Source organism: Salvelinus namaycush, chromosome 12 (genome assembly GCF_016432855.1).
Source record: "Salvelinus namaycush isolate Seneca chromosome 12, SaNama_1.0, whole genome shotgun sequence".
In the NCBI taxonomy this organism is placed as follows: domain Eukaryota; kingdom Metazoa; phylum Chordata; class Actinopteri; order Salmoniformes; family Salmonidae; genus Salvelinus; species Salvelinus namaycush.
The window spans coordinates 34,339,429-34,365,862 of NC_052318.1; the positions used below are offsets into that span (position 1 = coordinate 34,339,429).

The window sequence follows — 26,434 nt, forward strand, 5'->3', positions numbered from 1 at the left end:
CTCTATGCAGGGAACTGATGCCTTTCACCCATAGAGGTATTACATTAACTTGCACCCCAGGGATGATGATGATGATGATGATGATGATGATGATGATGATGATGATGATGATGATTAGGTTTCCAGTTATGACTATTATGATTATAACCGTTGGTATTATGATAATGATTATAATTTCTGTAAAAATGATTACGTCATCTTTTACTATTTACATATGTCAAGCCATGTTTCCGGGAAATGTAGTTTTTGTATGTCTGTATCTCGATGTTTTAGTTGAGAATGGTGTACAGTGTGCAGACATATCCCAGAGTGCAGTGTGGCAAACGGGTTGTGGGAGAGGATTGGTTGTGTCGTGAAATGAGAACAATATTAGCTGCATTTGCAGATTTCTTTTCAATTTGTTGCTGCGAAAAAGCTACCCGCTATTGGAAGAAAATTCGTAGCGTATGGTTGGTTCGAAGGAGGGGCAAGATTTGGTAGTTGACTGAACGGCCTTGGCCCCGCGTTCGACTGAATGGAGAAACAGCTGCATTTGAATTTGTTAGCCTCCAGACCTCCCGTGCCAGGAGGTTTGCAGTCTGGGTCTAAAATGAGAATGGGGTGAGTTCATAGTCAGTACAGTAGTTGAGGTGCTTGGCGAGGTTTTCTCTGATAGTTGTGACTAAGCACTGCAACTGGAGAATGCATAGCTGACTAACATGAGCCAACAAGTCTCTTTCTATTTTTAACTGTGGCAAAGCTAGCTAGCTAAGTTCACAACATTGCTAGCAAGCTAAATGGGTAAGGTTAGCAAGCTAGCTAAAGTAACAGTTCAATCTATCTGACAGTTGACATTGGGTACTGAAACTAGTGAGGCGTTTCAATTGTATTATCTTGTCGTGAACAATGCTCTTATTCACTTGTTGTTCCATTCAAGTGCGACAGACAGCTGGTTTTGACAGGTCAGAAGGCTGTCATCATCAGTAACTTGAGTCCGAGTCAAGTGACCGTTCTGAAAGCAGTTGCTAAGCTTGCTAGCTACGACTCTTTTATGGGTTGTGCTGCCTCCATATTCATCACTATTGTTATTTGAGTGTGTACTACTGTGCTTGAACTAGGGGATAATGTAGGACTGACTACACTGTTTGTTTAAAATAATCTTCCTGTTTCTTATACTCCACCTGAGACAGACCTGGACGGAAGAGAGACTTCTCCCCTCTGTCCTGGAGTCAATACTTTGAAACGATGGAAGATATTGAAGTGGAAAACGATAACGGCAAAGATATATCCTTTACTGCGGAGCCCATAAGCTTGCTACTGTACTTCTACACATTGAATAGAACCATGAATAATGTATCGTATTTAAAAAAAATAATACAAAGCCTTTCATACAGTGTGTAAATCCTGATCCAGTGAATCATGAGCATATAATGTGGCACTGGACAAAATCTTGACCGGGAAGATTTACATTTACCGGCCATTTGAGAAATTTTAATTGTAAGAGACAATTTGTGCTTGAACCGAAAATGTGGTCAGAGACTCCATATGGAGGATGTGTAAATTGCTGAGCCTCAGGAGGCATACAGAGGCCTTATTGAGCTCTGTACTGCATCACCATGCGCTGCCCACATTTTGTAACAATGCGGTGGGCTCCATATAGCTCTGCATTGACATGATTGGTTGACATTAGGTGGGGGCAGGAGGTCCTGGAAACACAAACTCACTTCCTTGACAACAGCTCTGCACTTCTCCGCGAAGTGGAAGAGGTATGAATGCCCTTGTGTCTGTAAATGCTGCACGGCCAATACAGAAGGCGGATTGACCATGCAGCGCCTTTAAGAACCCATTAGGGCGTCCACCCATGGTGCTCAGAATGACATGCATCACATTTGGATTATGTTAATGCATTTTAACATAACGTGTAACTCCTGTGATGAAGCAGACAATAGAACTTCATTTTCAAGCAATTGCCAAAATGCAATTCGTGGGAAAACAACATTCTAAACAGCAAACCTTATAGTGGTTCCATATGTTAGAAACTTAGAATAGAGGGTTAATCTAAAGATGCAACAACTAGGATGGGTTGCTATTATGACTAGTACAGTATGGTGTCTTTGGCTTCTGGACATCAATAGAAAGTTGAGATGAAAACCAATAGCACAGGAGAGAAATGGCATAGCGGTGGATCCAATAGGAAAGTAAATGGAAATATGACTTGGCCACAGCGGAATTGATAATCATTAACTTATTAAAAGAAAAATAGCTGTGAATTGTTTTAAATCATAAACTCGTAGACCTATGCCTATTTGGGGGTGCCCGCAATTTGGGCAGCGCCGGTGGCAATAGTCCCAGCTGATTATTGAGTTTCTGCTGTCAGTGAACAGTATCTTAAATATGTGTGAAGATAATGTGCCTTGAACAGTGGCGATTTTGGCATGTAAATCTTGGTGGGGCAAACTCCTTTAACATTTTTTAATTTTAATTTTTTAATATACTTATGCATGCCAGCAAAGCCACTAAACAATACATGAATTGCACTATAATGGTGACAAACGGTGCCCACAAACTGTTAGGGTCTACATAAAGCTGTCCCAACAGCAGAGCTTTCTTTTCAGCACCATGGAGTGATTTCTTACCACTGCTACACCTGGCTTTCAGCAGAGCCTTGTCTGGCAGCGAAAAAGTTCATTTAGCCTCATTTACTGCCTTTAAAAAAACAACTAAAAAAACAGCTGATATAGATGACTTGCTTAAACAAATGTGGTTTCTACTTACAATTGAGATGTACAAACTATGGCATAAGGGAATGATGAGGAGATGAGGCAATCTGTAATTTTGAGTAGGACATTGATGAGCGAGCTAAGACGGACGTAGTCAATATAACTATTTGTTCGGGACTTTTGAAATGTACAGCGACAGAATTCAGAACATGGGCTGTTCTTAGTTTTCGCCCTGTATACCAAGTCAGAACCGTGGTATAAATAACGGGGTCATATAAGCAGACAATGAAAGCTTTCAATATTCGATGATAACATTTCTCTAAAAGATGCTATAGGCTACATGTGCACCACCACCAAGTCAGAACAGTAGGCTAAATTCTGAGGGGGAAAGGGACCAAATTATTAGGGTGAGGCACATGGGCTACTAACAGCTTACTACACAACATACACTTAGTATTACTTTCTTAGCTACAGTATACGTATCTCCTTGGCATATTATATCATTTATGCAGCAGCATACAAGACATTTTTGGAGTCATCGTTGTGCTGCGCGCACTTGAACAGGAAGTTGGTGCGGCACTCCATCTTTTGGGCAAATTTTGTCATGAAACGTTGTCATCAAAGTCTTGCATTCTCTGGATTTGTGGTGCTCAAGACAACTGGGAACTCGGAAAAAAACTAGAGGCCCGAGTTCACAACTTGGAATTCTGAGTTGGATCACCGTTCAAAACGTATTTTCCCAGTTGGAGCTCGTTTTTTTCCAGAGTTCCCATAGGTCTTGAACTCACTGAAGTCTGAAATTACCCAGTTCCGAGTATCCATTTGTCTTGAACGCGGCAGAAGTCATGCTGGATTGACAGCATGACCAATGCATTCAACCTTTTCTGGCACATAGTGTTGCATGTGAATGTTAATCCTTTAAGCTTGGAAAAGACAGCCTTAAACCCAGACTTGGACCACACGCCCTCCACCGAATAGCAGGCAGGGGAAGCAACGCTTGCAGTTAGCCACTGATTCCTTCCAAACCACTCATTGTTGAATTTGAGATTTCCAACTTGTTGTTTAATGTTTGTCCAATGGCCGATGAGCACCAATACGTTTTATCTAAGTTTATCTTCATATGACAAGGATTAAAAAGGATTTGCCAGTAGATTGTTGACATGATTCATGATGACTGCTTGCCTGCTAAGATTTTGAAAGTATGATATTGACAGTCCAATCAAAGCTACGGTAGATGCAGTGCATCTTTACTTTTTCCACATTTTTGTTACTTTACAGCTTTTTACTTAGGTATTTGGCAGCGATTACAGCCTCTAGTCTTCTTGGGTATGACGCTACAAGCTTGGCACACCTGTATTTGGCGAGTTTCTCCATTAGTTTTTTCTGCAGATCCTCTCAAGCTCTGTCAGGTTGGATGGGGAGCGTTGCTGCACAGCTATTTTCAGGTGTCTCCAGAGATGTTAGATCGTGTTCAACTCCGGGCTCTGGCTGGTCCACTCAAGGACATTCAGAGACTTGTCCCGAAGCCACTCCTGCGTTGTCTTGGCTGTGTGCTTAGGGTCGTTGTCATGTTGGAAGGTGAACCTTCTCCCCAGTCTGAGGTCCTGAGCCCTCTAGGAGCAGGCTTTCATCATGGATCTCTCAGTACTTTATTCTGGTGTGGCTTCTGTCTGTCCATTCTCGTCACCACTATGATTGGTGGAGCGCTGCAGAGATAGGCTGCGTTGAAGCAAGCTAAGACATGCCTCATCATATAAGTAAAACATTCAGGTTTCAAACAATTAATTTGTTTTCTTTTTCAAAATGCATACTGCTTCCAGTTCACATTGTAAAGTGGTGGGTGATGCGCTGATAGCCTGTTGCCTGCAGTTTAATGGTGCTTCAATTACCAATAAAAATGGTAGCTTTTTTTTTATCACGCATTGAAACTGTTCTTAACAGGCAATTGCTTTTAGAATTTTTATTCAATGAATGGGCTATGGAGAAGCAAAATAAATCCCCTTTAAAATAGGTTCTTTATGTTGTGCACATAAACTCAGCAAAAAAATAAATGTCCCTTTTTCAGGACATTGTCTTTCAAAGATAATTTGTAAAAATCCAAATAACTTCACAGCTCTTCATTGTAAAGGGTTTAACACTGTTTTCCATGCATGTTCAATGAACCATAAACAATTAATGAACATGCACTTGTGGAACGGTCGTTAAGACACTAACAGCTTACAGACGGTAGGCAATTAAGGTCACAGTTATGAAAACTTAGGACACTAAAGAGGCCTTTCTACTGACTCTGAAAAACACCAAAAGAAAGATGTCCAGGGTCCCTGCTCATCTGCATGAATGTGCCTGAGGCATGCTGCAAGGAGGCATGAGGACTGCAGATGTGGCCAGGGCAATAAATTGCAATATCCGTACTGTGAGACGCCTAAGACAGCGCTACAGGGAGACAGGACGGACAGCTGAACGTCCTCGCAGTGGCAGACCATGTGTAAAAACGCCTGCACAGGATCGGTACATCCGATCATCACACCTGCGGGACAGGTACAATAACAACTGTTGCGACATTTGTAATTAATCAAATTAATTAAGCAAGTACCAATCAAAAGTTTGGACACCTACTCATTCCAGGATTTCTTTATTTTAACTTCTACTGTTAGGTTCTTATTTTTCAGAGTAAATGACTCACAGACACTAGAGAAGCTTAACCAAGTTTAATACTTCCCAAAGGTTCTGTACAGCTGTATTCAGACAGCAAAACATTTCTCACCATCACAGTTATATACATCCCACTTAAGACACTCCTCCAATCCTTACATCTTATGGTGCAACAGGAAAAGGGTAACAGGATACCAAACCCTTATTACTCGCTTAAGGGGATCTGACCTCACCTCCTTACCTAATCCACAGATGTCCATCTGTCTTTCCTGTATCAGCACGGTGCTCTCCTCCCGTCCCCCAACACATTCCAACGCCATCTGGCTTTCTACAGAAAACCATTAACTTCTGACATAAAACCCAGTCGTCTCTTTCACTCCTAATATTCTATGCTTCTTCTCTATCATTTATTTAATATCACAATGTTCAAAATGTTGAATCCAACACTACATTGTAGAATATAGTTAAGACATCACAACTATGAAGTAACACATATGGAATCAGTTAAGAACAAATTCTTATTTACAAGGACAGCCTACTCCATACTCCCCATCGGGGAATTGAACCCCGGTCTCCCGCTTGCCCGCATTCTCTATTACAGCCATTATTGAGGGTACTTGAGGTCACCGGGAAAGTCTGGACATGGCCTGCTCTCCCTTATGTAAGGAATTAGGCACTTTCCCATGTTTACTACAGTATGTATTAGAGGTCGACCGATTTATAATTTTTCAACGCCGATACCGATTTATTGGAGGACCAAAAACAGCCGATACCGATTAATCGGCCAATTTTTATATATATATTTGTAGTAATGACAATTACAACAATACTGAATAAACAATGAACACTTTTATTTTAACTTAATATAATACATCAATAAAATCAATTTAGCCTCAAATAAATAATGAAACATGTTAAATTTGGTTTACATAATGCAAAAACAAAGTGTTGGAGAAGAAAGTAAAAGTGCAATATGTGCCATGTAAGAAAGCTAACGTTTAAGTTCCTTGCTCAGAACATGAGAAAATATGAAAGCTGGTGGTTCTTTTTAACATGAGTCTTCAATATTCCCAGGTAAGAAGTTTTAGGTTGTAGTTATTATAGGACTGTTTCTCTCTATACCGTTTGTATTTCATATACCTTTTGACTATTGGATGTTCTAATAGGTATTTTAGTATTGCCAGCCTAATCTCGGGAGTTGATAGGCTTGAATAAACAGCGCAATGCTTGAAGCATTGCGAAGAGCTGCTGGCAAACGCAGGGATGTGCTGTTTGAATGAATGCTTACGAGCATGCTGCTGCCTACCACCGCTCAGTCAGACTGCGCTATCAAATCATAGACTTAATTATAATGTAATAACATACAGAAATACGAGCCTTAGTTTACGGATTTGACCATATTAATGACCTATCGTTTAGAAAACAAAACGTTTATTCTTTCAGTGAAATACGGAACTGTTCCATATTTTATCTAACGGATGGCATCCCTAAGTCTAAATATTGCTGTTACATTACACAATCTTCAATGTTGTCATAATTATGTAAAACTCTGGCAAATTAGTTCGCAATGAGCCAGACGGCCCAAACTGTTGCATATACCCTGATTCTGCGTGCAATGAACGCAAGAGAAGTGACACAATTTGCCTAGTTAATATTGCCTGCTAACATGATTTTCTTTTAACTAAATATGCAGGTTTAAAAATATATACTTCTGTGTATTGATTTTAAGAAAGGCATTGATGTTTATGGTTAGGTACATTCGTGCAACGATTGTGCTTTTTTTTCGCAAATGTGCTTTTGTTAAATCATCCCCCGTTTGGCGAAGTTGGCTGTCTTTGTTAGGAAGAAATGGTCTTCACACAGTTCGCAACGAGCCAGGCGGCCCAAACTGCTGCATACCCTGACTCTGTTGCACAGAACGCAAGAGAAGTGACACAATTTCCCTAGTTAAAAGAAATTCATGTTAGCGAATGCGCGAATGCGCTTGTTAAATCACCCGTTTGGCGAAGTAGGCTGTGATTCAAGGATAAATTAACAGGCACTGCATTGATTATATGCAACGCAGGACAAACTAAATAGTTTGTAGTTAACAAGTGATTATGTTAAGATTGATTGTTTTTTATAAGATAAGTTTAATGCTATCTAGAACCTTACCTTAGCTCCTTGCTGCACTCGCATAACAGGTAGTCAGCCTGGCACGCAGTCTCCTCGTGGAGTGCAATGTAATCGGCCATAATCGGTGTCCAAAAATGCCGATTACCGATTGTTATGAAAACTTGAAATCGGCCCTAATTAATCGGTCGACCTCTAGTATGTATTGTATGTAGGCCATGTTTACTTGTCAGATGGCAACAACAACTGCCCGAGTTACAACAGGAACGCACAATCACTCCATCAGTGCTCAGACTGTCCGCAATAGGCTGAGAGAGGCTGAACTGAGGGCTTGTAGGCCTGTTGTAAGGCAGGTCCTCACCAGACATCACCGGCACATATGGGCACAAAACCACCATCGCTGGACGCAGACAGTACTGGCAAAAAGTGCTCTTCACTCTTCACAAAAAGTGCGGTTTTGTCTCACCAGGGGTGATGGTCGGATTCACGTTTATCGTCAAAGGAATGAGTGTTACACCGAGGCCTGTACTCTGGAGCGGGATCGAGGTGGAGGTTCCGTCATGGTCTAGGGTGGTGTGTCACAGCATCATCGGACTAAGCTTGTTGTCATTGCAGGCAATCTCAACGCTGTGCGTTGCAGGGAAGACATCCTCCTCCCTCATGTGGTACTGACATGACCCTCCAGCATGACAATGCCACCAGCCATACTGCTCGTTCCGTGCGTGATTTCCTGCAAGACAGGAATGCCAGTGTTCTGCCATGGCCAGCAAAGAGCCCGGATTTCAATCTCATTGAGCACGTCTGTCTGAGACCTGTTGGATCAGAGGGTGAGAGCTAGCCCCCCCCCCCCCACAGAAATGTCCGGGAACTTGCAGGTGCCTTGTTGGAAGAGTGGGGTAACATCTCACAGCAAGAACTGGCAAATCTGGTACAGTCCATGAGGAGGAGATGCACTGCAGTACTTAATGCAGCTGGTGGCCACACCAGATACTGACTTTTACTTCTGATTTTGCCCCCCCCCCCCCATTTGTTCAGGGACACATTATTCAATTTCTGTTAGTCACATGTCTTTGGAACTTGTTCAGTTTATGTCTGTTGTTGAGTCTTGTTTTGTTCATACAAATATTTACACATGTTAAGTTTGCTGAAAATAAACGCAGTTGACAATGTGAGGACGGTCTTTTTTTGCTGAGTTTAGTTGTGATAGTTGTTGGATAAATAAGATGCACGATGACTCGTGGCCAAATTCCACAAAGTTGTGGAAATTGTCCTATAGACCGATAAGCATGAGAGTCTACTGTATTTCCATCAATTGGTATTTCCATCAATGAATATAAAGCATTATTTTGCCATAGGATATTATTTTTTTTTTTCTGGCAAGTTTTATCGGCTTTAACAGAAGCCCTGATGTGTCTGTACTCTATATTCCTTGACTACTCTGCACACGTTCAGAATCTATAGCAGTGGCCAGCATGGTCCTGTGCTTCTACTACTCCATGGAGGAGGCCACTCTGCTCTCTCCTGGGCTGTGTTCACTGTGAGTAATACTATCAAATACCAGATAGAGCACCCATCCTGTTTTATGTACACACACTACAGTGGTTCCTCTTTTAAATGTTGCAACATTACGCCGCGGGACTTAGAGGTAATTTGTGATTTAGTACGGTACCCTGCGTCACCACGTCATTGCTCCAAACCAGCACAAGGGGGAAATAGAGTTCTGATTATGCTTTTGGGTCCTACTATGTGTCTGACAATGAATGGGCGACATTAAAATAAAAAATTAAGTTGCAGCTGTCAGTGAAACTGATAATTGTGCACGACTTCAGTATTACTTACTAAAACTGTTACACTAAGGTTTTTATTTTATTTTGTTAGGATTATTTTGCTCTTTGCTGTTAAGTGGTGTAGGTCTTATTTATTTAAAGAGCATATTGAAGTTAGACGCAATAGCCTACAACTATTTTAGCACCGTTTCGCGCTGCTCTGAGACAAGCATGGGGACTTGTCTTGCTAAATCAACGAGATTTTTATTTTCACTGAATCTCCGTTTGGGTATTGGTTAGACTAGGATTAGAAAATTAGGGTGTAGAAATGTTATGCTCTTAGTGTAGCCTTTATTTAACTAGGCAAGTCAGTTAAGAACAAATTCTAATTTACAAGGACAGCCTACTCCATACTCCCCATCGGGGAATTGAACCCCGGTCTCCCGCTTGCCCGCATTCTCTATTACAGCCATTATTGAGGGTACTTGAGGTCACCGGGAAAGTCTGGACATGGCCTGCTCTCCCTTATGTAAGGAATTAGGCACTTTCCCATGTTTACTACAGTATGTATTGTAGGCTATGTTTACTTGTCAGACTAATCCTTCTGTGTTGACAGAATATAAGCAAGTGATGTCTGCTAAATAATCAAGTTAGGTTTCTCCAGAAATAAATTATTCTAAATAGCAAACTGGCTTTATTTACAAATTAGTGAGAATGTCTCACCCCATGTTCAAGAATTGCCTTTTTCTCACTCACTCTAGGTTAAATGAAAACGAAATCTCCAATATCTTTACTTTTTAAACAAGCTATTATTATTAATTAATTTAGAATTATATAAAAGCCCCTTAGATATTCTCACAGATCCTAACGGAAAATGCCCCTTAGATATTAATGTAAAATCCTCAAATCCTCTAAATGTAGTTATTGGCAGAAAGTCACATCATTGAAAAAAATATTTTTTGATATACTGTATGCCTGCCATAGGCAAAATGAGCATTGGTTACACTACAGTTAGGGTGTGGAAATGTTATTCCTGTTAGATATTAATTTAGAATCCTCCAATCCTCTTATGCTGTAGCCTACTCCCGACCGTCACGTTGTACAGCGCAATATTTTCCATTCCATCCTAATGGAAACCCTGAGGGTTTTGTTTTTCTCGGAATAGAAACACCATAATATGAATCAAATTAATAAAGCCAAATTTCTTAATCAATCCCATATACTATGTTATTACAAAAAAGGTTTTCAATTATCTAGTAATGCCAATATGGGAGACTATCAAATGCTTCTCAAAGTTGCCCTCTGGTGGTCAAACTAGCACTAACTTGCATTAACGTAAAAAAAAATGTCTGACAATTAAATAACGTGCCATAGAATGCTGCAGCAGTCCGCAAGGTGTGCTGCAGTATAACGCAACTTTTAAAGGAGGAACCACTGTACCATCACAACATGTCTTGCATTTAAGGTTGTGTTAAGTGACTGTTGAATATGGAGCAGGATGTTTGTGAGCCTGCCTTATAGCACAGATTGACACTGCATTCAGGCCAGAGTTAACAGTTTACACAGAGTGTGTTTGTGTTTTCAGGAGGTGATATACAGCAGAATTAACTGCAGGGTGGTGGCTATGGACCTCAGGGCCCATGGTGAGTGGCTAACTCTTCCTCATGATAACACACATTTTATCTGGTTACCTCATATTCATCGTCTCAATAGTATTCGTTTTTTTTTTTTTTTTTTTTTTAATTTTCTGTCCCACACAGGTGACACCAAAGTAAAGAATTCTGACGATCTCTCAGCGGAAACAATGGCCAAGTAAGTTGTTAGGAATTTTTTGGCTACTAACATTTACAGATAAAATTACCCACACGCTCTGTCATTCAGAGATGAGTGTTCTGCAGGGCGAGTGATGAGGGAGGTATTGGGTTGTTGAGATGGTATGGGAGGGGACAGGACAGGAGGCAGTGGTGTAGGTGTACTGCAGGGGGGTGAAGAGAACCTGCTGGAGAGAGAGAGGACTGAGTCAGATGAACCATCTGCTGCTGCTGCTGCTGCTTCTCACTGAGACACTAATCTGCTGTTTGATGCAAGGAGAAAACAGGCTTGCTGCATCCCCCAAAATAGTGTTTATATCAACAAAGTGCCAGTGGGAAGAAACTGACATCTCTTTCTGTCTCTGCTCTGGAAACTAAGGGACAGAGATTCCTATATTGTCCATATTCTGTTTTCTGTGGTTGTTTGAGGAGCTGAATAAGGCTGGTTTGTATGAGTGAGATTGTTCCTACAGTTGGTTGATGCTGGTGTTGTCTCCACCAGGGACATTGGCAAAGTGGTTGAAGCACTCTATGGAGAAAACCCGCCTCCGATCATGATGATTGGACACAGCATGGGTGGAGCTATAGCAGTTCATACCGCTGCAGCCAACCACGTGCCGTCGTTACTTGGCCTTTGTGTCATTGACGTCGTGGAAGGTGATTATAGTACTTGTGTTGATTTTTTTTTGTCCCATGATCGGGACTTTTGATGAGCAAATAAGCAGCAGTTGGGGAGCTGAAAAAAGAGAATGGATTAATTAATTGTTTTATATGCTTCTAGTAAAGTGATTTGACACAACTAGGCATATTCATCAATTTATTGATTGACTGATTAGTTAATCATATTTATGTTATTGTATTTATTCAGGCACAGCAATGGATGCCTTGAACAGTATGCAGAATTTCCTCAGGAGTCGACCAAAGACCTTTAAGTCTGTGGAGAATGCCATTGAGTGGAGGTGAGATGCTGTCCATACACGCTGAAGTGTAAAAATACTCAAATGCTTTACTAATAGAGCATAATCCAAGTAATGTGTTCTCTGAACTTGTCCATCCCCCATCAGTGTGAAGAGTGGACAGATCCGCAACGTTGAGTCAGCCCGGGTGTCCATGGGAGGCCAGGTGAAAAAGTAAGTCTGGACTTTAAGATGTGACTGTTCAGGACCTGTAACTAAATACTGTTTTTTACCTCTTCCATAGATGTGAGGAACCCCTCAACAGTCCAGGTGTCTCCAAAAGCATCGGTGAAGTCATCATTGAAGAGGAGGAGGAGGAGGAGGAGGAGGGAGAATCCAATCACAAGAGAAAGAAGGAGGACGACCAAGAGGTCAGGGCTGAGCTGATTAGTGGGAAATGTTGTTGATTTAAAAACATAACTACATTTTATACCTACAGTGCATTTGGAAAGTATTCAGACCCCTTGACTTAGAGAGAGAGAGAGAGCGAGCTCTGGCATCTGGGAAACTAAGTAAAATACCATCCTGTGTAGATAACCAAGGTGGCTTATGGGAAGGTTAGAAGTGACTGACTAAGCAATCTTGGTATCAGCTATAGAAAATCTGTGCATCGTCTGTAAAGGCTAGACTCTCAGCCTAATAGTCAGTCAAGAATAGTGGGCTGACGGTCTCATTATTTCAATAATTAATCGATATTAAATAGATGATTGTTTGAAGAAATTACCAAGACCAAGTCTCTCTCTCAGTACTGAATTTCCACGACAGTCTTCTTGGATATGACGCTACAAGCTTGGCACACCTGCATTTGGGGAGTTTCTCCTATTCTCTGCAGATCCTCTCAAGTGCCGTCAGGTTAGATGGGGAGCGTTGCTGCACAGCTATTTTCAGGTCTCTCCAGAGATGTTCGATCGGGTTCAAGATCGGGCTCTGGTTGGGCCACTTAAGGACATTCAGAGACTTATCCCGGAGCCACTCCTGCATTGTATTGGCTGTGTGCTATGGGTCACTGTCCTGTTGGAAGGTGAACCTTCGCCCCAGTCTGAGGTCCTGAGCACTCTGGAGCAGGTTTTCATCAAGGATCTCTCAGTACTTTGCTTTCCCCTGATCCTGACTAGTCCCCACATCATGATGCTGCCACCACCATGCTTCACCGTAGGGATGGTGCCAGGTTTACTCCAGACGTGACGCTTGGCATTCAAGCCAAAGAGTTCAATCTTGGTTTCATCAGACCAGAGAATCTTGTTTCTCATGGTCTGAGAGTCCTTTAGGTGCCTTTTGGCAAACTCCAAGCAGGCTGTCATGTGCCTTTGACTGAGGAGTAGCTTCTGTCTGGCCACTCTACCATAAAGGTCTGATTGGTGGAGTGCTGCAGAGATGGTTGTCCTTCTGGAAGGTTCTCCCATCTCCACAGTGGAGCTCTGTCAGTGACCATTGGGTTCTTGGTCACCTACCTGACCAAGGCCCTTCCCCCACGATTGCTCAGTGTGGCTGGGCAGCCAGCTCTAGGAAGTGTCTACGTAGTTCCAAACGTCTTCCATTTAAGAATGGAGGCCACTGTGTTCTTGGGGACCTTCAATGCTGCAGACATTTTTTGGTACACTTTCCCAGATCTGTGCCTCGACACAATCCTGTCTCGGAGCTCTACTGACAATTCCTTCGACCTCATCGCTTGGTCTTTGCTCTGACTTGCACTGTCAACTGTAGGACCTTAAATGGACTGGTGTGTGCCTTTCCAAATCATGTCCAATCAATTGAATTTAACACATGTGGACTCCAAGTTGTAGAAACATCTCAAGGATGATAAAATGGAAATCGGATGCTCCTGAGCTCAATTTTGAGTCTCATAGCAAAGGGTCTGAATATTTATGTAAATAAGGTATTTGTTTTTTTTATTTTGAATACTAAAATTTCTAAACGTTGTTTTGCTTTGTCATTATTGGGTATTGTGTGTAGATTGATGGGAAAACATTTTATTTCATATATTTAGAATAGGGCTGTAACGCAACAAAATGTGGGGAAAGGGTCTGAATACTTTCCGAATGTACTGTATGTATTCAGGTGGGTTTGTATGCATGAGTCTTAGGCATTAGTGGCTGGGCCGTTCCACAAATTCGGTGCATGTTGAGAAGTGTAACTTGTTTCTTTAGACATTTTATTTTTATGAATGGTTTCACCATATTAAAACGAGAGCTCAGTTCACGTTACAGGGGTGACCATAAAATGAGGGACGAATGAATAACTAATCACATGAAATAAATAAATGAATCGAAAGCAACAAAATAACTAGGGCTTTTCAATTCTGTTTAAAATCTTCCTGGAAGTGATAGTGTTGACATGTCAAAATACTGAATTTTGGCCCCTTAGCGAGCCTTTATTTATAATGAACAAAAAATGTATACGCAACATGTAAAGTGTTGGTTTCATGAGTTAAAATAAAAGATCCCCAAAATTTTCCATGAGCACAAAAAGCTTATTTCTATAAAATGTTGTGCACAAATTTGGTTACATCCCTGTTAGTGACCATTTCTCCTTTGCCAAGATAATCCATCCACCTGACAGGTATGGCATATCAAGAAGCTGATTAAACAGCATTATCATTACACAGATGCACCTTGTGCTGGGGACAATAAAAGGCCACTAAAATGTGCAGTTTTGTCACACAACACAATGCCACGGATGTCTTAAGTTTTGAGTAAACGTGCAATTGGCATGCTGACTGCAGGAATGTCCACCAGAGCTGTTGGCAGAGATTTGAATCCTAATTTTGCTACCATAAGCTGCTTCCAACGTCAGTTTAGAGAATTTGGCAGTATGTCCAACCGGCCTCCCAACCGCAGACCACGTGTACCCACACCAGCCCAGGACCTCCACTTCCGGCTTCTTCACCTGCGGGATCGTCTGAGATCAGCCACCCGGACAGCTGATGAAACTGAGGAGTATTTCTGTCTGTAATAAAGCCCTTTTGTGGCCCAGTCATGTGAAATCAATAGATTAGGGCCTAATGAATTTATTTAAATTGACTTATTTCCATATATGAACTGTAACTCAGTAAAATCATTGAAATTGTTACATTTTGCGTTTACATTTTTGTTCAGTGTATATATAAAAATTCTGATGTATTGAATTCTCCATGTGGTCTATATTAAAGGGAACTTAATTTAATATCAGGCTTTTAAAATGCAATATTGGTGCACAATTTCTACTTAAAATATAAAAGGCAAATTTTTTTTTTTCTTGGAACAACCCAGTTGGTGTATACATCTGGGTGCATATGTCATGTTGGGGAAGTGTGTATTACATTTCCCACCTTTACACAGTCTGTTGTAGTGTGTACATGAAGAGTAAATTAACAGGGCGGCGCACAATTGGCCCAGTGTCGTCCGGGTTAGGGCTTGGCTAGGGTAGGCTGTCATTTGTAAATAAGAATTTGTTCTTAACTGACTTGCCTAGTTAAATAAACAGTCTCTTGGCCTTCTTTAGGTGAAGGAGAGCCTCTATACCTGGCAGATTGATCTGTCAAAGACAGAGAAGTACTGGGAGGGGTGGTTCAGTGGACTGTCTGCCCTCTTCCTCTCCTGCCCTGTGCCAAAACTGCTCCTGCTTGCTGGTGAGTCCCTTAGTTAAGTCAGTTTTAATCCACATGACTTTAAATTGTTTTCAATATAATTGAAATGCCTTTTTGTCTTTGACATTGGACTAGAGCACACATTGTTGATATAATATTTCCCTCTTTACAGGTGTGGACAGGCTTGATAAAGATCTCACAATTGGACAGATGCAAGGTGAGGACGGCCTTATAGATTAATGTGTGTTAGGTTGGTTGTTTACAATTATGGCTCCGATAGTGACCGTGAAATCCCACTGTAGATCTTCCCCCACCCACTCCTTGTTGGTTTACAGTCACATCCTTTAAATTCAATAGAAGTGTGTTGCACATGAAGATTTGTGTTCTGTTTGTGTTCAGGGAAGTTCCAGATGCAGGTGCTCCCTCAGTGTGGCCATGCTGTCCATGAGGACGCCCCTGAAAAAGTGAGTGGGTTTTAACCGTCTGCATATGAAGGTATGAGGTTGAACAACTGCTTGGTGCATGTGCAGGCAGGTCACTAGAAACACATGTAGATTTTGGACGTTTGAAAAGAGAATGTCGATATATGCTGTCCTCGGCGCTCACCCCAAAAATGTAAAACTACGGCAGAGCTCTGGGCTGGAACACACAACGCTCAGATCCAGAGCGCACTGCTTAGACCAATGCGCCCGGCAGTTCACAATTGTCTAGCAAGCAGGGAGAGTACTTGATGATACTAAATGAAAGCCCCTTTTTTTTCTTTTTTTCTTCTTTTTCTTTTACGTGTTATGCTTTCCCCAAACCATAGCCCTAACCTTGACCACTTGGAATGAATTCCTAAACTTAACCCATTGAGTTGTTTCTGTTTTAACCCTGTAACCCTGTGTCTGTATGTAGCCTCGCTACTGTATATAGCCTGTCTTTTTACTGTTTTATTTCTTTACTTACCTATTGTTCACCTAATTCCTTTTTTGCACTATTGGTTAGAGCCTGTAAGTAAGCATTTCACTGTAAGGTCTACACCTGTTGTATTCGGCGCACGTGACAAATAAACTTTGATTTGATTTGAACCACGTGGAATTAATGGTTAAAAAATGTACGTTCATCCAAATCCCGACGTGAAACTATGAGATCAAGTTGGCATGTCTTTGTTTCCCATTTTGTAGCGATAGTAGAGGTTCAGGCCAAGTAATATTGCACACAAAATACTATTCTCAATTAGGGCTGGTCGATATGGCCAAAATATAATGTTATTTTACACATTTTTGACGGTATTTTATGTTTTTGATTAATAAAAGTTCTACATTTGCTTTATGACTAGTGCGTGACCCTAGGGTGGCAATACATATATTCCAAATTATTTAAATTGGTCTTTCTCCATTTGGTTTGTTTTATACGCCAGGTCACAGTTGTAAATGAGAACTTGTTCTCAACTAGCCTACCTGGTTAAATAAAGGTGAAATTATTATATATATATTTTTTAAATACTGTTAAATTCAACTTCAACCTAAAATAATTTCCTGCCATTCCATCAATTTCTGCATTTCTTGCAGTCATTTGAGATCATTTCCACACTGCCACGATATGGGCAAAAATACTCAAAAATACTGGAAATAGAATATTTATTATAATTATATAGTTAGAATATAATTAATAGTGGGCTCTTTGATGTTGTTCTATTATTTCTAGTAGTTGTCGTATATTATCTCCAATGTATCGTCCATGTAAAAAACCTGTCTGATCAGGATGAACAATACCTGGTAAAACCCTTTTTTAATTCTGAGTGCTATGCATTTCGCTAGTATTTTTGCATCACAACATTGAAGTGTAAGGGGCCTCCAGTTTTTTAGATAGACTGGGTCTTTATATTTGCCATCTGGGTCTTGTTTTAGTAATAGAGAAATCAGACCTTCCTGCTGAGTACCTGACAGACTACCATTTCTATAGGAGTAGTTAAAACAATCTAACAATGGAGCTTTTAGTATATCAAAAAAAGGCTTCACATACCTCTACCGGTATGCCATCATGCCCTGGGGTTTTTCCAGACTGAAAGGATTTAATAGCCTCAGTTATTCCTCTGTAATTTGGCCTTCGCACTGATCTTTCTGTACATTTAATTTTCTATTTTTTTCTATTATTTAGAAATAATTCCTTACCGTAATCTTCATTCAGTGGGGGAGGATGAGACGGGAAAGAACATTTGCCTAACATAATTAGCTTCCTCTCTTAAAATATAATTCGGAGAATCATAGATGACTCGAGTCATCTATGATCTAACGAGTTTCTGCAAATTCTTTTTGTTAGCGTTCCTGTATTGGAGATTCAGGAAGAATTTAGTTCATTTTTCAGATCTTTTGCTTTATTTTTGTAATAGATTACTTTAGATTGTTCTTGAAAAAGTTCAAGTTATTTTTGTTTTTCCTCTAACTTATTTTGTATCTGTAGTATCATTTTTATTTCTATCTACCTAAACTATTAGTGCATTAGTTAGTCTTGTCACTTTAGCCAGAAACTGCTTTTTTATTATTGATGAATATTGAATTGAATGACCTCTAAAGGTACATTTTTAAAGGTATCCCAAACAATAAGGGGATTTGCTGAACCTATATTATACTGGGAAAATTCAGTTTAGATTATTTTGTCTTAGTTAAAAATAAGTTATCCTCCAGGAAACTTTGATTAAATTTCCAATATCCCCGTCCACGTGGAAAATCTATAAGAGTTATGTGAATGCCAATTAGATGATGATCCGATCACATTCTGTCTCCTATTAAAAGTTTTTAAAACTTTGATGCAAGAGAGAAAGAGAAAAAGTAGTTAAGACGACTAGCTTAAGTCTCCTCCGTATATCTCACTAGGTCGGGGATTTTTAGTCTCCAAATATACACTATTTCTAATGTGTCCATAATATTTGTGTTTTCCTTAAGGGCACGGTGATAGTTTGTGGAGTGATTACCTTTGCGGTCCATTGAGGTACTTACTGTTTTATAAACTCAGCAAAAAAAGAAACATCCTCTCACTGTCAACTGCGTTTATTTTCAGCAAACTTAACATGTGTAGATATTTGTATGAACATAACAAGATTCAACAACTGAGACATAAACTGAACAAGTTCCACAGACATGTGACGAATGGAAATGGAATAATGTGTCCCTGAACAAAGGGGGGGTCAAAATCAAAAGTAACAGTCAGTATCTGGATTGGCCACCAGCACTGCAGTAGTTAATGCAGCATCTTCTCCTCGTGGACTGCACCAGATTTGCCAGTTCTTGCTGTGAGATGTTGCCCCACTCTTCCACCAAAGCACCTGCAAGTTCCCGGACATTTCTGGGGGGGAATGGCCCTAGCCCTCACCCTCCGATCCAACAGTTCCCAGAAGTGCTCAATGGGATTGAGATCTGGGTTCTTCGCTGGCCATGGCAGAACACTGACATTCCTGTTTTGCACGAAATCACTCACAGAACGAGCAGTATGGCTGGTGGCATTGTCATGCTGGAGGGTCATGTCAGGATGAGCCTGCAGGAAGGGTACCACTTGAGGGAGGAGGATGTCTTCCCTGTAACGCATTGCGTTGAAATTGCCTGCAATGACAACAAGCTCAGTCCGATGATGCTGTGACACACCGCCCCAGACCATGACGGACAATCCACCTCCAAATCTATCCTGCTCCAGAGTACAGGCCTCGGTGTAACGCTCATTCCTTCGACGATAAACGCGAATCCGACCATCACCCCTGGTGAGACAAAACCGCGACTTGTCAGTGAAGAGCACTTTTTGCCAGTCCTGTCTGGTCCAGCGACGGTGGGTTTGTGCCTATAGGCGACGTTGTTGCCGGTGAGGACCTGCCTTACAACAGCCTACAAGCCCTCAGTCCAACCTCTCTGTCTTTTACGGACAGTCTGAGCACTGATGGAGGGATTGTGCGTTCCTGTTGTAACTCGGGCAGTTGTTGTTGCGATCCTGTACCTGTCCCGCAGGTGTGATGTTCGGATGTACCGATCCTGTGCAGGTGTTGTTACATGTGGTCTGCCACTGCGAGGACAATCAGCTGTCCGTCCTGTCTCGCTGTAGCGCTGTTTTAGGCGTCTCACAGTACGGACATTGCAATATATTGCCCTGGCCACATCTGCAGTCCTCTTCATGCAGATGAGCAGGGACCCTGGACATCTTCCTTTTGGTGTTTTTCAGAGTCAGTAGAAATCCTCTTTAGTGTCATAGGTTTTCATAACTGTGACCTTCATTGCCTACCGTCTGTAAGCTGTTAGTGTCTTAACGACCGTTCCACAGGTGGATGTTCATTAATTGTTTATGATTCATTGAACAAGCATGGGGAAACAGTGTTTAAACCCTTTACAATGAAGATCTGTGAAATTATTTGGATTTTAACGAATTATCTTTGAAAGACAGGGTTCTGAAAAGGGGACGTTTCTTTTTTGCTGAGTTTAGTCTCCTACCATAGCCAGCTAACTAGCGATTAGCATTAGTGGCTAACACGATTTAGCTTAACTTGCTAAGAAAATACAATCTAGCTGTTTGCAGATGTAAGAAACAAAAACTAATATTGTAATTATACACTGCTCAAAAAAATAAAGGGAACACTTAAACAACACAATGTAACTCCAAGTCAATCACACTTCTGTGAAATCAAACTGTCCACTTAGGAAGCAACACTGATTGACAATAAATTTCACATGCTGTTGTGCAAATGGAATAGACAAAAGGTGGAAATTATAGGCAATTAGCAAGACACCCCCAAAAAAGGAGTGATTCTGCAGGTGGTGACCACAGACCACTTCTCAGTTCCTATGCTTCCTGGCTGATGTTTTGGTCACTTTTGAATGCTGGCGGTGCTCTCACTCTAGTGGTAGCATGAGACGGAGTCTACAACCCACACAAGTGGCTCAGGTAGTGCAGTTCATCCAGGATGGCACATCAATGCGAGCTGTGGCAAAAAGGTTTGCTGTGTCTGTCAGCGTAGTGTCCAGAGCATGGAGGCGCTACCAGGAGACAGGCCAGTACATCAGGAGACGTGGAGGAGGCCGTAGGAGGGCAACAACTCAGCAGCAGGACCGCTACCTCCGCCTTTGTGCAAGGAGGTGCACTGCCAGCGCCCTGCAAAATGACCTCCAGCAGGCCACAAATGTGCATGTGTCTGCTCAAACGGTCAGAAACAGACTCCATGAGGGTGGTATGAGGGCCCGACGTCCACAGGTGGGGGTTGTGCTTACAGCCCAACACCGTGCAGGACGTTTGGCATTTGCCAGAGAACACCAAGATTGGCAAATTCGCCACTGGCGCCCTGTGCTCTTCACAGATGAAAGCAGGTTCACACTGAGCACATGAGCACATGTGACAGAGTCTGGAGACGCTGTGGAGAACGTTCTGCTGCCTGCAACATCCTCCAGCATGACCGGTTTGGCGATGGGTCAGTCATGGTGTGGGGTGGCATTTCTTTGTGGGGCCGCACAGCCCTCCATGTGCTCGCCAGAGGTAGCCTGACTGCCATTAGGTACCGAGATGAGATCCTCAGACCCCTTGTGAGACCATATGCTGACACATGCACATTTGTGGCCTGCTGGAGGTCATTTTGCAGGGCGCTGGCAGTGCACCTCCTTGCACAAAGGCGGAGGTAGCGGTCCTGCTGCTGGGTTGTTGCCCTCCTACGGCCTCCTCCACGTCTCCTGATGTACTGGCCTGTCTCCTGGTAGCGCCTCCATGCTCTGGACACTACGCTGACAGACACAGCAAACCTTTTTGCCACAGCTCGCATTGATGTGCCATCCTGGATGAACTGCACTACCTGAGCCACTTGTGTGGGTTGTAGACTCCGTCTCATGCTACCACTAGAGTGAGAGCACCGCCAGCATTCAAAAGTGACCAAAACATCAGCCAGGAAGCATAGGAATTGAGAAGTGGTCTGTGGTCACCACCTGCAGAATCACTCCTTTTTTGGGGGTGTCTTGCTAATTGCCTATAATTTCCACCTTTTGTCTATTCCATTTGGACAACAGCATGTGAAATTTATTGTCAATCAGTGTTGCTTCCTAAGTGGACAGTTTGATTTCACAGAAGTGTGATTGACTTGGAGTTACATTGTGTTGTTTAAGTGTTCCCTTTATTTTTTTGAGCAGTGTAGATCGCTTGTGGATTTATATTAAGATCAAAGTGGAAACAGCATTGTTGTCATCAACATTGTTGCATGTGCTGCATTGACCATGCAGACTGAACGAAAGGGTCTCGTGGTCAAGCAACAACAAATGCGCTCCTTGAGTGACAGGATGGGACTAGGTCTGTATGGAAAGCGGCATGGAGAGAGGGAGTGGAGAGGGATGACTCAAGTAGCAGAGTAAACTATAAAAATGGACGTTACACACGGCGTATCAGATATAACAAACCAAACATTCAAATACCGTTATAGAAGGTAAAGTAAAAACCCAAACCGGTCCGTGCATAAATACCGGTGTATATCGTTAAATACGGTATACCGCCCAACCCTATTCTCAATGTCTGGGAAGTAAAGTCTGGGAACTAAACCCACATTGCTTTTGTTTCCCCAGGTGGCAGACGCTCTGGCCTCGTTCATGATCCGTCACAAGTTCACTGAACTCAAGGAAGGTTTCCTGTGGTAAGACTCATTTAACTCGAATAGAAACTTATCACACATTTGTTTACAACATTGTTTATTACTTGTAATTCTGCTTGTCCAATAGTCAATGTACAATCTCATTGTTAAGACCTGCATAAGCATGTATCGCTTCTCTGCACTGTTAAAATCACATGATTTGTGGCCTGGGTGGTCTATCAGTTAGGACTGCTGCCTACAACACATGCTTGCCAGTGTCGGCGGGGGTACAAATCCGTCCCACTGCCTTTGTGACTCACTCTGTCTATCTCTCTCCTCGGTCAAATAAAAAACAAAACCCTCAATGTGTATATATACATTAAAAGAATCAACTCATAAATTATGGACGTCATACAATATAAGGTTTTGTAACGATTGCTGACACCAATATTGGTAGTTACTGTATAATGTCTGTTTTAACACAAGTAATTATTTTTTATATCTAATGGGATGCTAACTGGTACAGGAAAACCAGAAGGCATGTGTTTATGCTTTCGTGTTCTTGTTTTTTTTTGTCAAATTGTAACAGCTAATGGGAATGGGATCCAAATAAATAGTATACTACATAGAAAAGTTCCAGTTTTGCCCTGGACCCAAACAGCACTTATGGAGGAGTTGCCTCAACTCATGGACACCATCTTCTGCCAATTACTCCCAACTGGAAGAAAATAGATCGGGATAAATTAAATAAACATGAGCACTATACAACTGCAAAATTCTCAGCACTTTGGTTCTTAAATTTAAATTAGCTTTTGTAATTATTACTTTGCGAAATGTACATGTAGATCTTTTGCCAATATGACTTTGAATTTTTTGTTTTTTAATAATGCAGGGATTTGGTTTCACCCATCCCACTCAACCTTTTTTTCTTTTCATTTCCTGTGATGGCTTGCATGTTTCTTGTTCAATTTTGGGTAACTCCATGTTGTGCTATGTATTTAACATCGTTGGATTTTAAGAATGATGATTAAAAATGCATTAGGACAATTTCTACAGATCTTTTCATTTCTGTTGCATGTCTGGTTTATGCACTGTTTACTTCCATGGTGAACAGAGACACCCATTAGGGACTATTCTGCCAGTGTACAAGACTGACGATGGGCTCCCAATTGTCTTAACCTGCCCGGTCAGTTATCTGGCTTGAAGGAACATGAAGAAAAATAGTGCCAAGTTTTCTTCTATTGTACCATCACAGCAGCCTTGACCTTTCTAGTTCTGCAAGTTAAGTAGTGTAGGAACAGGGGTCGTACGGCGTCATCCCTCAGCCCGTAGATGAGTGGGCTCAGACATCTTGGCATGATGATAAGGAAGAGGAAGTTGAAGTATCGCAGGTCAATAAAGATGGTAGTACTGCTTACACTGGCCAGTGCACTTTCTATGGGTGCGTACAGAAAAGAGGAGAGAGAAAGACCCAGCTGAACCAGGTGCAGCAGCACTGTCTTGTGGGCCTTACTGGCTTTAGTTTTGTCAGAAGAGGAGGCAGACCTGGCTGTGACAATTATGGCAATGTATGTGTAAATGATGATGAGAGACACAGCTACAAAGCAAAAAGCATTGAACCCCTGAAACACTTGCATCTGCCACAATGCAATGAATAACTTCTGCCGTGTGCAAAATATCGGGGTAACAAAAAAGCCGGGATCTTTTGCTGTAGAATAAAGCATATCAATTATAAGATTTATGAATATGACAAGCCAGATGACAGCAATGGCAATGCCAGATCTTTTGGGTGTGGCTATGTCACTATGCCGTAGAGGGAGGCAGATGGCTGCATAGCGTTCTAGAGACATCAACGCCAAGTTAAGTGGGGCAACACGGGACATGCCACTGCCAAACATGACAAACAGTCCACAGACAACCTTTACCAATCGTAGATAAACCAAGGCAAACACATACATAAGGCAGCTGACCAGCAACTGCATGGAGTCATTTAATAGCAAATGTGTGAAGAGAATGTAGCGGGGAATTTCCATAAAAGTCATTCTGCTACTCATAGCAAAAATCATCACGCAATTTATGTAGATAAAAAATACAGCCATCAGGATTGCCACTGCCACTTTAACCATAGTCCTCTCATTCATCTCAAATATGATCATCTCTTCATATATAAAAGAAGTGTCCTGAAAGGTTTCATTGGTTACTGCCATACTGAGTGCCTTTGAAAAGAGAGAAGAGATTGAGAGGAGAACCTATTAGAACATTATTATTACAAGAAACTAAAACATGAATGTTTATCTGATTAATATTATTCAAAATCTGTAAAAAAAGAAATCAGGTGACAGTTCTAACAAGTCATTCATAGATCTGTACACCGAAATCTGAAATACAAACCTGTGTGATTGGTAGGACTGAGGGAGCCTTCCTCAGACTAGTTGTGCTGTTGAGCTCTGTATTTATAAATGGACAAAGTCAGTGACATCATGGTATCATTGGCCCTAAGGTAAAGATAATCTCTGATTGGGCTACCCTTTCACTCACTCACTCACATACACACACACACACATGAGATGGGTACCAATACTCCCCAAGAACAGAATGATCTGAGAGGAGAGATGACCAGTTGACAACTTATTGATCATTCTACCAGTTTACTTCAGTAGCACTGTATAGGCAGTGGTGTAAAAAGTACCCAAAAGTAAAGATACCTTATTATAAAATGACTCAAGTGAAAGGCACCCAGTAAAATACTATTTGATTCAAATTATTAAAGTATTTGGTTTTAAATATAGCTAAGTATCAAAAGTAAAAGTATAAATAATTTCAAATTCCTTATATTAAGCCAACCAGACGGCACCATTTTCTTGTTTTTTTAATTTACTGATCGCCAGGGGTATACTCCAAAACTCAGACATCATTTACAAATGAAGAATATGTGTTTGGTGAGTCTGCCAGATCAGAGGCAGTAGGGATGGCCAGGGATGTTCTCTTGATAACTGCGTGAATTGGACCATTTTTCTGTTTTGCTAAACATTCATAATGTAATTAGTACTTTTGGGTGTCAGTGAAAATGTATGGAGTATAAAGTACATTATTTTCTTTAGGAATGAGGTGAATAAAAGTAAAAGTTGTCAAAAATATGGGGTTGGAAAAAGGATATATTGAACTATACACTGATTGTACAAAACATATTGAGTTGCACCCACTTTTGTCATCAGAACAGCCTCAATTCTTTGGGGCATGGATTCTACAAGGTGTCAAAAGCGTTCCACAGGCATGCTGCCCCATGTTAACTCCAATGCTTCTCACAGTTGTCTAGTTGGCTGGATGTCCTTTGGGTGGTGAACCATTCTTGATACACGTGGGAAACTGTTGAGTGTGAAAAACCCAGCAGCGTTGCAATTCTTGACACACTGAAATCAGTGCGCCTGGCATCTACTACCATACCCCATTCAAAGGCACTTTAATCTTTTGTCTTGCCCATTCACCCTATGAATGGCACACATACACAATCCATGTCTCAAGGCTTAAAAATCCTTCTTTAACCTGTCTCCTCCCCTACACTGATTGGAGTGGATTTAACAGGTAACATCAATAAGGGATCATATCTTTCACCTGGATTCCCCTGGTCAGTCTGTCATGGAAAGAGCAGGTGTTCCTAATTTTTTGGACACTGTATGGTGGTAAATTCAAAATGCCACTACATGTACAGTTCTCCTGGCCAAATACATTGACACCCTTGCACCTTTCTTAAATAATTCCCTATGTCTTCTAAAATAAGTTACTGGATTTTCAACATTGCAGAATACATTTTATTCTTGTAAAAGAAAAGAAGAAAAAAAAAGATAAATGGCATGGACCAAATGATTGGCACCCCGGAGCTAGTATTTGGTTGCACATCCTTTAGCCAAGATAACTGCTGACAATTATGCAATCAATGAGCTTGCTGCACCTTTATACTAGCACGTTGGCCCACTTTTCAGCAGCAAACTGCTCTAATTCTTCAATGTTTGAGGAGTGCCCTCCGCCAACTGCTGTTTTCAGATCTCGCCATAGATTTTGGATGTGATTTACATCTGGACTCTTTCCAGTCCAGTGTTTCTTCTGGAACCATTCCAGGGTGCTATAGATGTGTGTTTGGGGTTGTTGTCCTGCTGGAAGACACACAACCTTCAACTGAGAGACAGTTTTTGGACACTGGGTTGAACATTGCACTCCAAAACACCTTGATAATCTGCTGATTTCATGATGTCTTGCGCACGTTCAAGGCCCCCAGTACCAGAGGCAGCAGAGCAACCCCACAGCAATATCCAA

General features: G+C 41.4%; 2 protein-coding genes across 2 annotated transcripts; one reads left to right on the top strand and one right to left on the bottom strand.

Moving 5' to 3' along the window:
• Positions 1–292: 292 nt before the first annotated feature.
• On the top strand, positions 293–23,174 carry LOC120057157 (protein phosphatase methylesterase 1-like). The gene is made up of 14 exons (XM_039005626.1): positions 293–600; positions 1,170–1,263; positions 8,908–9,000; positions 10,815–10,872; positions 10,990–11,041; positions 11,543–11,697; positions 11,909–11,999; positions 12,105–12,170; positions 12,241–12,367; positions 15,477–15,603; positions 15,734–15,778; positions 15,961–16,025; positions 22,119–22,186; positions 22,713–23,174. The coding sequence occupies exons 1-14, from the start codon at positions 515–517 to the stop codon at positions 22,714–22,716; spliced, it is 1,131 nt and encodes a 376-aa protein (XP_038861554.1). The 5' UTR covers positions 293–514; the 3' UTR covers positions 22,717–23,174.
• Positions 23,175–23,361: 187 nt separating this feature from the next.
• Positions 23,362–24,330, bottom strand: LOC120057497 (odorant receptor 131-2-like). The gene has a single exon (XM_039006097.1). The coding sequence runs from the start codon at positions 24,328–24,330 to the stop codon at positions 23,362–23,364; it is 969 nt and encodes a 322-aa protein (XP_038862025.1).
• Positions 24,331–26,434: the final 2,104 nt, after the last annotated feature.

Coding starts and splice junctions, on each gene's coding strand:
- LOC120057497 (XM_039006097.1), bottom strand. CDS start 24,330: ATGGCAGTAACCAATGAAACCTTTCAGGACACTTCTTTTATATATGAA.
- LOC120057157 (XM_039005626.1), top strand. CDS start 515: ATGGAGAAACAGCTGCATTTGAATTTGTTAGCCTCCAGACCTCCCGTG. Junction 1,264..8,907: donor AAAACGATAACGGCAAAGAT/ATATCCTTTACT, acceptor ACTACTCTGCAC/ACGTTCAGAATCTATAGCAG. Junction 12,000..12,104: donor GAGAATGCCATTGAGTGGAG/GTGAGATGCTGT, acceptor ATCCCCCATCAG/TGTGAAGAGTGGACAGATCC.